This window comes from Gadus macrocephalus, chromosome 5, assembly GCF_031168955.1.
Source record: "Gadus macrocephalus chromosome 5, ASM3116895v1".
Lineage (NCBI taxonomy): Eukaryota > Metazoa > Chordata > Actinopteri > Gadiformes > Gadidae > Gadus > Gadus macrocephalus.
This window is the reverse complement of record NC_082386.1, coordinates 4,839,647-4,852,019: the sequence shown is the minus strand read 5'-3', so window position 1 is coordinate 4,852,019 and position 12,373 is coordinate 4,839,647. Positions and strand designations below refer to the sequence as shown.

Below are 12,373 nucleotides of genomic sequence, written 5' to 3'. Positions count from 1 at the left end.
TCTCGGAGGAAGATGAGTCCAGTGTAGAGACACTACTGGAACCGGCAGTTGCTTTGGGCTCATCTTTTTTAAGAGCTGTTTAAAAAGATTAAAATACAAACATAAAAGTCACAACACATAATACATAACAACACATATGTGCACGCATACAATGCACAGCCAGATCCTGCAAGTTCATGGTCCCACTTTTTCCCCCACTACTTTTTAAAGTAATTTTAACACTAATGTGAATGTTAAAACAACAATCACAATACTAATGTAAATTGTATTCGGGAGATATGCGAATAACAGGTACACAAACACACGCAGACTGAGAGTCAGACGTTCCTTTCATTAATTGATAGATGTAGCCTGCTGCCAAGCAATAGTAGTACTATTTCCGATGAAAGCAAAGACTGCCTCTTAAACCAGAACCTTACTAAGCGAAGACTTTAACATCATGAGTTTGCGGTTGTGTGTTAATAACAGCAGTTCAATAACCTGATGGACTGTGGAAAGGGAATGTGTGAATCTGCTAATATGGAGGCTTTGACTTTGGCCCAAAAATCATATTCGAAGTTCGTTTGTTTATTAATATTAATATTCGAATATTTATTAATACTATTTTGACCATTAAATGCCTTCAGTAAGACCTGGGCTGAATCTGAATACTTAGTACATGCTATTTCTGTTCAGTGTCTACTACTTCACCGTACTACAGCTATGCGTAGAACGCCTCTGAAACTCCACCGGACGTTTGGATATGACGTATCTCCCCTCAGATGCCGGCAAAATTACCTTGATAAGTTACCTGTTTTCCGTCTTGTCATCGTTGCTATTAAATTAAAAATGTCTCTTTTTACTTAATTACTTACTTTACTTTTTTAATCTCTTTTTTTCGCCGCTTTCTACGACGTCTTTCTAAGCCGCTGTTAAGGTGCGAACACACCAAGCGCGTACCTCGCGTACCATGTACGTGCGTAACGCAGCGAAAATGTTGCTTGACCATTTTGTGTCAAAAATGGTCAGATACGCGCGTATCTGACCATTTAAGGAGTCCGAGGAAGGAAACCCAAACGCCGCCGTGTTTGGATGGATGATAGAGCTTGGATCGGGTTAGATTAAATAATCTCGGATATAAATAACAATAATCGGGTTAAATAACTTCACATGGTGTGTCTGGTGTGTTTCCAGCATTCGTAGTGTTGATCAGCAGAGAAATAGTCCGCCAAGACGTTGAGGTTGCTTAGCAATCAGAGACTCTGTCCATGCAAGTGAACGGAGCGTTCACTCTTCGTCATAACTATCAAACCAAACATCCTTCACATTCACCGAGCGAACATTATGAGAGTAAAATGCACATTTCTCGCTAGAAATGTTTCCATAAACGCATTTAATGGCGTAACTATGTTACTATTTCCACTCAGAATAAAGAAAGTTGCCGGCCGTGGCTGCCATGGACATGGCTGCTCTGGAGTCCGAGGTAGGAAACCCAAACGTCGCCGTGTTTGGGTGATAGAGTTTAGATCGGGTTAGATTAAATAATCTCGGATATAAATAACAATAATCGGGTTAAATAACTTCACATGGTGTGTCTGGTGTGTTTCCAGCATTCGTAGTGTTGATCAGCAGAGAAATAGTCCGCCAAGACGTTGAGGTTGCTTAGCAATCAGAGACTCTGTCCATGCAAGTGAACGGAGCGTTCACTCTTCGTCATAACTATCAAACCAAACATCCTTCACATTCACCGAGCGAACATTATGAGAGTAAAATGCACATTTCTCGCTAGAAATGTTTCCATAAACGCATTTAATGGCGTAACTATGTTACTATTTCCACTCAGAATAAAGAAAGTTGCCGGCCGTGGCTGCCATGGACATGGCTGCTCTGGAGTCCGAGGTAGGAAACCCAAACGTCGCCGTGTTTGGGTGATAGAGTTTAGATCGGGTTAGATTAAGTAATCTCGGATATAAATAACAATAATCGGGTTAAATAACTTCACATGGTGTGTCTGGTGTGTTTCCAGCATTCGTAGTGTTGATCAGCAGATATATAGTCCGCCAAGACGTTGAGGTTGCTTTAGTAACCAGAGACTCTGTCCATGCAAGTGAACGGAGCGTTCCCTCTTCGTCATAACTATCAAACCAAACATCCTTCACATTCACCGAGCGAACATTATGAAAGTAAAATGCACATTTCTCGCTAGAAATGTTTCCATAAAAGCATTTAATGGCGTAACTATGTTACTATTTCCACACAGAATAAAGAAAGATGTCGGCCGTATGCTTCTGTCCAAGCTCACTACTCTCTGCCAGTGACGTCGGGTCAAGCTCAACGCTGATTGGCTATTGCGGCGCGTATGAGCATAAAAAGTTCAATTTTTTGAACTCCTCGCGTACATGTACGCGCGTATGTGTACGCGCGTATATGTGCGCGCGTATATATACGCGCGTATATGTACGCGCCTCATACGCCCCTACAGCGAGTAAAATGTTGCTTGGTACGCATGATACGCTGTACGCACCTCATACGCGCGTACACCAATGCTTCCCTATGGAAAAATTGCCGATTTTATACGCGTGGTACGCAGGTGACGCGTTTGGTGTGGCCGTACCTTTAGTGTCGGGTCAGCCATCTCTTCTTCGTTCGTTACCAGACTCCGGTTGCATTGTGGGATAGCGTAGGGACCTACCGTTGTATACTGTGGCGGTAGTACGCATTCTTTAACGTTTTCCATACTACACAATGCGTACTGAGCATTCGGACGCGCTATATTTGTGGTGTACTACAAAATGCATACTATAAGAATGAGCATTCGGATTCAGCCCTGGATTGGGTTTTGCGAGGTTGGTTTACCGGCGTTGCTATGGTTACCGGTCTTGCGTGTTCCAACGGTTTATTAGGTTTCTAATAAATCGCTGTCTAATCAATACTTCAGTCACTGCCTCTTCCGTGGTCATTACAATATTATGAATAGACTGCGTCAGGTAATCCGACGTCTCTCCCTCTTGGCCTGCCCATAACAGGTTCGAATATTAAGGGCTGCCTAATATTTGTTCGAATTTTGATTTATTTTTTGATATTCGAATTATATTCGAATTACGAAGTTCGAAGTCAAAGCCCACATTCTTGGACCACTCGGCAGATGACTGTGGCGGACTGGAGGCGAAGAGGACACGCAATGCCTTCCTTCTACCCTACTAAAAACAAACCAACACTTTGACTAAACATTTTGTTGGGAGACTTGCCTGATACTAGTTGTTCCTTGAGGAAATCTCTCTCCTTGGTCAACTCCTCTATTTTCTCAGTCATTCTGCCATTCCATTTTCTTTTTGCACATCTGCAACTCATGTGCTTTATTGTTTAGTGCCAGCTGTGCTGTGGGGGCTGCTGACGCACCTAAAATAAATACATATGTCATTATTGAATGAATGTAGAACATCTAATTCAAGTCAAATCACTGGACACTGGACAAATCACAGGAATTCAGTAAAATGTCTTTCTTCTATTCAAGCACGGGTTTCATAAAGTAGCCTATAAAACATTAACTGTTAGCCTATTAAAGTAACCTCATCTGACAGAAAGAAATTAAACTAATGGATTTCAGTCAATTTCCTTTTCTAACGCCTGTATAGCTTATTGTTCAGGTATGCAGTGTGAAATACTATACAATTAGTTCATTACAGACTGCATTCAGAGGTTTTCATTCGGTTATCTTATACTGTCTTTATAATACGTTCACAAGATTAATTTGGTTTGCTGAAATCAGGAGAAACATGCTGAATTAATTTGTTGACGTTCCATGGTAGTTAGGCTACAGTAAACTCTCACTTCTTATTCATTAAATTGCTGATGCAGTTCAGTGCCCCCGCATATGAGTAGCTAGCTACTATATGTGGCTGTACTGTATAAGTAGCTAGCAAGCAATCTACCTCATTGTCAATCAATGTGGGTTTAAAAAAACAACAAAAACACATATTTATACTCACCAACACTGCTGCCTTCCGCTTCTGTCTCCTCTACATGTTTTTTTCCTCTGGTCTGTATCCGTTTTCTGTTTGCCATTATTACTGATACTGTCCACCAACTGGAACAGGTGGCTATATCACTATAGAATAAGCGCGAAACCTTTCTTTGTCCCACGTTGATGACGCTATTCCTACTTAACGCAGGCGTTAGATTATGTGGCAGCACGATCCTGGCGGCATCATTCACCAGTGCAATGACAAGATTCAGCAGTGTGAGAAACCTTCTACATCAGGAAGTCTCTAAACAAAATGCTTGGAAGCTTATTAAGTGGTTTCAGAGGAAGAAACTTTTGAGAAGAAAAATGAAATGCAGTAAATGCTATCATGGCATGGAGCTGAAGAGAAGAGGAAACAGTGTGGACCAATATGCTTGGTAAGAAAGGGATAGCTGAGATGAGATACATTCAGTTTGAATAGCATGATATGCTGCAATTTTTTATTGTAAAAAAACGAAGTAATTTATTTCTTCAACTTCATATGGGACTAGACTGAGCCTACTTGGGGTGCACATGTTGCACACTTGAAGAAAGTAACTCTAAACAGTGTGCTGGGAAAGATTGCCTTCATTTATTTACACATTTACACATGTTTCAGCTCACTTCATAAGCAACGACTGCTTCCCTTTTCCTTATCATGTATTTTGTAGTTTATAGTAAAATATGGGGACATGTACAATTGTGCTGATTGTATTTTAATTGTATGATGCACCTCTCTAAATAACAACGACGGTATGTTACTGTTTGTTAGGATCTGTCGACGGGCTGCACATTACAGAAAGCCCACACAAAAATCTGTGCGGCATAAGTCAATGTTCAGTCATTCAAAGGTCTCTCTGAAAAATTGGATGCAATTCATGTACAGGTAGGTAAGCAATACATTTGAGTTTTAAGAAATCACCTCGCCATTCTGTTAATGTAATTGATTATGGAGCCATACTTTTATTAACTTTTTATAGTTTTACCTTTTTATTTTAATTGATTACTATTTGTTTTGTAGCTGAACATGTTTAAGCCTACACTCAATGTATTATGATTGCATTATTATTCGTATTATTGTAATGTATGTGCTATTGTTGAGTTAACATTATATTTGTCATTGCTTGTTATTATTGGCTATGTTAGTACTTTTTAGTGTTATGTGTTATGTGTAAGGTTAACAATAGGTATATAATATAACCACCTTTATACAACCCTATTAGCAAAAATAACTTCAAATGTTATTCCAAGGAATTACCAGTGCATGACAATGCAAAAGTGACTTAACATGTCATTGAAAGCTAAAACAGATAATGCGTAGAAAGACTGTTGTGTTGCTAGACATGGTGGCTGCTAGGTAGTAGAGACAGAGAGCCTTTAAAGTTCAGCAGTTAAGTGAGCAAGGACCTTTTGAAATAGCACCATGCACTTGAGCAGAGGAAGTGTAGAAAAGTAAAACACACAGAGAAAAAGAGCCTATAATTTGAGTACTTGAAACATGCAAAGCATTTTCTTTTTAAAAATAAATAAAAGAACAAAATGAATAGTATAGAGTGCTCGGTTAATATGTGCTTGGTTGTCTGAATATGATGTTAACCACATTTCTATGTTGAAGGTTCTCGAATTATTTTTGGGTGCCGTCACGGCTGTTGATGTTTCAAACAAAACAGAGAGCTAGCATATTCAGCGGACAGGCAGCTAGTGGATCGTTAGGAGATGATTGCTGTATGTGACAAAATAAATGTTCTAGCTAAGAAACTGCGTAGCAAGACTTTAAGCCAGTCAAGCTGAATTAATTATTGAAGGAACAATACAGTGTATTGTTTTTTTTTTTGCTGGTCCCTTTGATTGTGTTAAATGTATTAACAGTACAACATTTTTTCTATTTACCTTTGAAGATTTTCACAGGGTCTTAGACTTAGACGAATTGACATGATGGAAGACAGCATTGCAGCCAGTTCAGCCACTCTGACCAAAATGGCCAAAAAAATAAGGGAGGCATGTGTGTTTGCGATGGAGAGGTTGAGGAGGCGGACACGTCAGCAGATTGGTGGGAGAAGGGAGTTTGTAGCTATTGATGAGAGCCATTTTCGACACAAACGAAAGGTATGTTTTTAGCTTTAGTTTACAACATTTTGATACTTGTGAAAAACAGTAGTTAATCTAGTTATTTTTTTATAGTAATATGATTGTATAATAGTAAAATATATAACTGATTATATCGGTATTGTTTTTTTCCTGTATAAGTATGGAAGAGGAAGGATGGCTGGTGGGTGGAGACGGCGGAAGTGGGTATTTGGGATGCTTGGCGTGAATGGAGAGGCAAGGAGGCCAGTTTTGCGCCTTGTGGAGAAGAGATCCAGGGGGCACCTCGTGCCTTTAATAGTTCACCATGTCAGACCAGGGACATCAATTATAAGTGATGAATGGCGTTCCTACCGTGTACTCTCAGGGCTTGGGTACCACCATCATACTGTGAATCACAGTAGGTGGTATGTTGATCCGCGTACGGGGGCTCATACTCAGCACGTGGAGAGGGCCTGGCGCTCTTACAAGGAGCAGATATGGAGACTGAGGGGCAATCGGTCAGAAAGTCTGCTCTCTGACCATTTGACCCTCATAGAGTGGAACGAGTGGCTGGCGAAAAAGCACCACCATGGTGCATTTGGTCGGCTAATGCACGACATCTCAAAAAAATATAAGTAGGCCTAGGTAGTGTTAATGAATTGTGCATGCATGTGTTTATATTGTTGTTGGTTTATTTTATGTCAACATTAATTGTATTTTTTTATTTATTGTAATTTGCCTTTTTTTAATGTTTGTTCAATACCATTGTTCATAGCTTATTTTCAGTTTATTTTTTTCCCCCTGGGGTGTGATCTTAGTCACTGTTTAAAAACACAATTTGTGTTGAAAATAATTATAATGTATTTAGTTTTAAATAAATATTTGTACGTTTTCAACACTTTGACAATTCTTTCCCTTTTCTTAAAATAATACTTATTTTACTTGTGTCTCTTTGGTATCTGCTAGCTTTTGCCACTCATTTATAAATACTTTGAAAAGCATAGCAAGTCCTCACTTTAGATGGGCTCACACCATGTAGTCAACTAATCCGTAGTAACTCATGAGTTAATCATGAGTTGAAGTGTTGTTAAGTGCTTGTTAAAGATGCTGTAACACTAACTATCCGTAGGCATATTTCTGAAGGCATGTCCAAATAGAATAATACATATTTGTGTCCAGGTTATGTTTGCCACTCATTTATAAATGCTTTGTAAAGCATAGCAAGTCCTCACTTTAGATGGGCTCACACCATATAGTCAACTAATCAGTAGTAACTCATGAGTTAATCATGAATTGAAGTGTTAAGTGCTTGTTAAAGATGCAGTAACACTAACTATCCGTAGGCATAGTTCTGAAGGCATGTCCAAATAGAATAATACATATTTGTGTCCAGGTTATGTTTGCAATTCATTTATAAATGCTTTGTAAAGCATAGAAAGTGCTCACTTTAGATGGGCTCACACCATGTAGTCAACTAATCCGTAGTAACTCATGAATTAATCATGGATAACCTAATTGGTAAGTATTTGTAACATATGTATTAACACCCCAGCTATTAGTTGAGGCCTATTTCTAAATCATAACATTTTATTTAAGGCATGAACAAATGTAGGTCTAGATAGTCTGTTAATCATCAACTTCCAGGTTTTAACCGGCCTTATACATTCCTAAGTACCTAGATAATAATGGTAAAATTACTTTTTTAGAAGGCTTATTTACTATGAACAAACCCATTTATAACTGTGTGAAGAAATGCTTTACTAATGATACGTTATGTATGAACAATAAATAACTAATGGTGAACAAACCATTACCCAATAGGTAAAAAATGCTTAATAAATGATGAATTGTGTGTAGTTATTATAAAGTGTTACCGATTTATGGTTATGATAGTGTTTTGAGGCCACTGATTGAAGATATTAAATATCTGGAAACAGTTGGTGTGTTTGTAGACGAATTAGGGTTTAATGTTAAAGGCACCATCTTGTTTGTTGCTGCTGACAACATAGCTGCACATTCCTTTGGTGGATTCCAAGAGTCTTTCAATGTTGAAAAGTTTTGTAGGTTTTGTCTAGTTAGTCAAGACATACAGACGTGGGATGATGACTGGGAACTTTGTTTTAAGGTCACCAGAGTCATTTGATGAAGCTGTAAATGTGTTGAAGCAGAGTGACGTTGCGTCTGTTGATGGTGTAAGAGCCATTTTCCTGTTTTTCAGTTATGTTGTAATGTCTGTGTTGACCACTGAGTGGTGTTGCAGTATTGCGGGTACAGGTGTAAAAGGGACGTCATTTGGGGTACCTCTGTTGTTTGACCCCGGAAGGGCATACGGTTTTTGACCGCAAGAAAGTAATGTTGTTGTTATGTCACTGATGATCTATAAATGCATTCCGTATTACATTGCAATTGGTGTTACGTTTGGGAGGAAATAAACGGGTTGTAAACCGGAGACGATCGCACGGATCAATCATTGCTTCACGTAGCTGCATAGTAGGCTAATGGAAACATCAACACAGCGCGTCAACCAGGTCACCCGGGAGTCAAACCACACGGAGCACACCCATTGGATGTGGCTCGTATAGATGGTGTTAAACGAGACTGCCCTCTCAACAGCCTGACAGGTTTTCACACATGCACTGGCTTTCCACTTGATTTCTTACATGATGTGTTGGAAGGGATTGTACCTGTAGAACTAAGTCTGTGCCTTGCCAATTTGATTTCAAAGAAGTACTTCAGATTAGAAGAGCTTAATAGTGAAATACAGAGCTTCCCTTTTAAATTCTCTGATAAGACAAACTGTCCTCAGAAAATTTCTTAAACTTTTCGAAAGAATGGAACTGTGGGTGGTAATGGCCACGGTAATTGGAGTCTTGTGCGTTTCCTTCCTCTTATTATCGGCCACCGTGTTCCAGAAGGGGATCAAACATGGGAAATAGTCCTTGAACTGAAAGACTTGGTTGAGCTCTTGGCAACTCCATCTTACACTTTAGACTCACTTTGTTATTTGCAGTCCAAAATATCCGATCATAGACAGTTACTACTGACAGTTTTCCCGGATTACAAGTTACGCCCCAAACATCACTTCATTGAGCATTATCCATGCCTAATTCAAAGGTTTGGACCCTTAATAGAGTGTTGGACAATCAGGTTTGAGGCAAAACATTCTTTCTTTAAGAAGGTAGTGCGTGATGCCAATAACTTTAAAAACATTCTGCTTACCCTGGCCTCAAGACACCAACTTATGCTTGCATATTATCTTGAAATGCCCAGCATTTTCAAGCCTGAGACTGAGACAGCAAAAGTGACTGATGTGTGCCTGGAAGTCTTAGATGGTGGTGTTACTAGCAATCTTGAATAGATTCAGTGAGGTTGACACACTGTAAAAACGAAAACTTAAAATTGTTGGTCTCATTATGATTGCTGAGTAAAATAAATATAAAACATTAGGTATTCATGTCAACTGTGCAATGCAATTTAGTCCAACCAACAATGTTGAGTTTTGGGTCAAGAGTTGGGCTCACTGTAGTCTCTTTGTTAGCAAGACACACAGGTTTAAGTCAGACTCTGTCTGAGGCTGGGCCAACTACGGTGCACATGCGCATTTCGACACTACCCCCCGGGGAGTCTGGGTATTCGTGATGCCGGTTGGGAAAAAGGGGTTTATTGCCTTTTGTCAATTTTTTTCTGTTAGGTTAAGTTGGGTTAACGGGTTTGGGGTCTTTTTTGTTTGTGTGTTGTTTATTGTGCGTAGTGTTGCCGCCACCGTTACCGAGACTTGCATGTCCGTTGGTTGGGTGTGCGGTGCGCTGTGTGTTACAAGTGTGTGTTAAATAAAGGCAGCTCTCGGGATTGTGCGGTGTATGAGGCACGAGAGTTGCATCACCATTTAACCTGGGCTCCCGTCTCGTGCAGAACAAGTTTGACCATAATGTCAAACTTGTTCTGCACTTTGGTTTGCTGCATTTAGACAGCGATTCTCTGCTGCTGAACTAGCTACATGTTGCTTGTTCTATTGCTGTCTGGCATTCAGAAATGTAAAATGGAAGTTTCAAATTATTAATTTTAATAAAGTGAATTTAAAACTCGTTTTGCATTCTTTGAAATGTTTTTTTTTTTTAAATGATATTAACCTTAATTTTAAATATTAAGTTAACACCCCTGACTTATTTTTTTGAGTTTGTAAAATATAAAAGTTGGTATAACTAACTTTCTAGTTTGTCTAAAGAAGAAAATTACCTTTTTGATGGGCTCAAAACTCAAAAATTGATTGCAGTAAGTTGCCTTGCAATTTTGAGTTTGCTCAACTTTTTATTTTTTACAGTGCACAGTTAAACTGACCCCATACTGTCTTCTTAACTGGAATGCAGTATTCAAAGGGAATGATACTCTCTGTTGGCAGTACAAGTGAACTACCGGACTTCGGAAGGATTTTGGAAATGTGCATTGTGCTGGCCCACATCTTTGTGTGTTTTTATAGTTAATTGTTAAGTGAAAACAAGACATTATTATTATAGATAATCTTAACTTGATTAGCTGATTCAATGACATTATTTAATGGAAATTACAAAGTTGAAGCCACTAATGGGGATAAGTCAACAGAATGCACATAAATTGGTCCACCTTATTTTGAATTTGCAAAGCAAGGTTGAAGCAACAATAAATGTACAGTCATGTTGACTTACAGAAGGCAATTTAAAGCTTAACTAGACTCAAAATAATGAGTTGTTTTTACTTGAAATTTTGAAGGCAGCTGGGAAACTTATGATTTTAAGTAGAACCAAGTAGATATTTTTTACGGTGTAGTAAAACAATACTATATTTAGTACCACCATACATTATACAAGTGTGTGGTGTGTGTGTTTCTGTGTTTCTCTGTCTGGAAAATAGATTACTTATTGTGGACCCAGTTACGCAAGAGTGCCCCCTCCAGCTCGGTTCGTCAACGCAGAATGGGCAACGTTTTGATTTTGCAACACAACGGCCCACTACGAAATCAACAAAAGACTGTCACGTCCATATAGATATACGGATCTATATAACGTGTTTTGGATACTTTTCACTCAACATTTCCAGCCCACGATGTTCAACAGCGCAACATTTGTTTGCAAAGTTCTGTCCATGCGTAACCTAGAGAAAATGCTAATGATGAATCCTAATCCACTGTCACTCATTAGTCCCAAACCGCTGTCACTCATTTGTCCCCAATCACTGTTCCTTTAGTTTAGAACCAGTACATACCGATCCATAAGTTCTCCATGTTTTAATCCGATGTGGTGGCATTCTGCAAAAGCCACTGAGATGCCTTTCCCGGACTTCAGAGGGTGAACTAAAAGTTGCGATACAACTCCAACTCGGACCTTTTCTCTACTCCTTAAACTTCTCCACGCCAGACTCAAGCAGACCACCGCAGCACCCGCTCCTCCGACCACAAGATACAGCTTTTTATTCTGCGCTATTGCGGCAATCGAAAGCTTTTCGAAGCCCATGTTTGGAGTTGGGTCTGTCTGCGTCCTGCAAGACGGAGGCGTAACTTGTAGTAGGAGGCGTAACATGTAGTCGGAGGCGTAACTTTATGGAAAGCCAAGAAGGCCACAATCCGGACCTAGATTGGCGCGGTAAAAGTGCAAAACTGTACGGAATCCGTACGGTTTCCGTACGGATTCCGTACGGTTTCCGTACGGGTTTGGCAAGTATTCCGTACGGATTCCGTACAGTTTTGAATGACTAATAGCCGCGGCTATTAGTCATTCACTCCGGCTATTAGTTATTCACTCCGGCTATTAGGTATGCAGAACGAGCCCCTCCCCTTCTTTGCTTGACCACTAAGTTTGAAGGCTGTCTAACCAATCAGTGAAGAGAAAGACCAGACTTAAGTAACGCATTGTCGAAACTAGAGCTGCAGTGCCTCCATGTTTCGCCGTAACATAAGGCTGTGTTGTCTTTACTAGTTTCACTACAATGTAATGACCACCACTAGCTAGTGGAAAATATATTTGTGGCTAGTACAGTGATATATTTGTATATGTTAGGCTATATATTGAGATGGCAGTGTGCGAAATACCCGACAATATTCGTGGATGTCCTCATCCCCAGATTGTCCTCGATATGCAGTAGCCAGCTAGGCCATAACATTACATAACATGAACATGAACTGAATAAATGCCAGGTAGGCCTATATAGCATATCGGAGACGGGCACACAGTCAGTGCATTTGCAAATGAGAGCCTGCAGTATGACCGATCTTGTGACATGTGGTCGGAGAGAGTCGTGTGTGTGTGTGTGTGTGTGTGTGTGTGTGTGTGTGTGTGTGTGTGTGTGTGTGTG

General features: G+C 39.7%; 1 protein-coding gene across 2 annotated transcripts in view; it reads right to left on the bottom strand.

The window, feature by feature from the left end:
• Positions 1-11,542, bottom strand: part of LOC132457580 (mitochondrial amidoxime-reducing component 1-like) — a 32,221-nt gene extending 20,679 nt beyond the window's left edge. For both annotated transcript variants that reach the window (XM_060051835.1, XM_060051836.1), the window contains exon 1: positions 11,288-11,542. In XM_060051835.1, the coding sequence (XP_059907818.1) occupies positions 11,288-11,535 (248 nt within the window). In that variant the 5' untranslated portion in view covers positions 11,536-11,542. The remainder of the gene's footprint in view (positions 1-11,287) is intronic.
• Between the last annotated feature and the right edge of the window lie 831 nt (positions 11,543-12,373).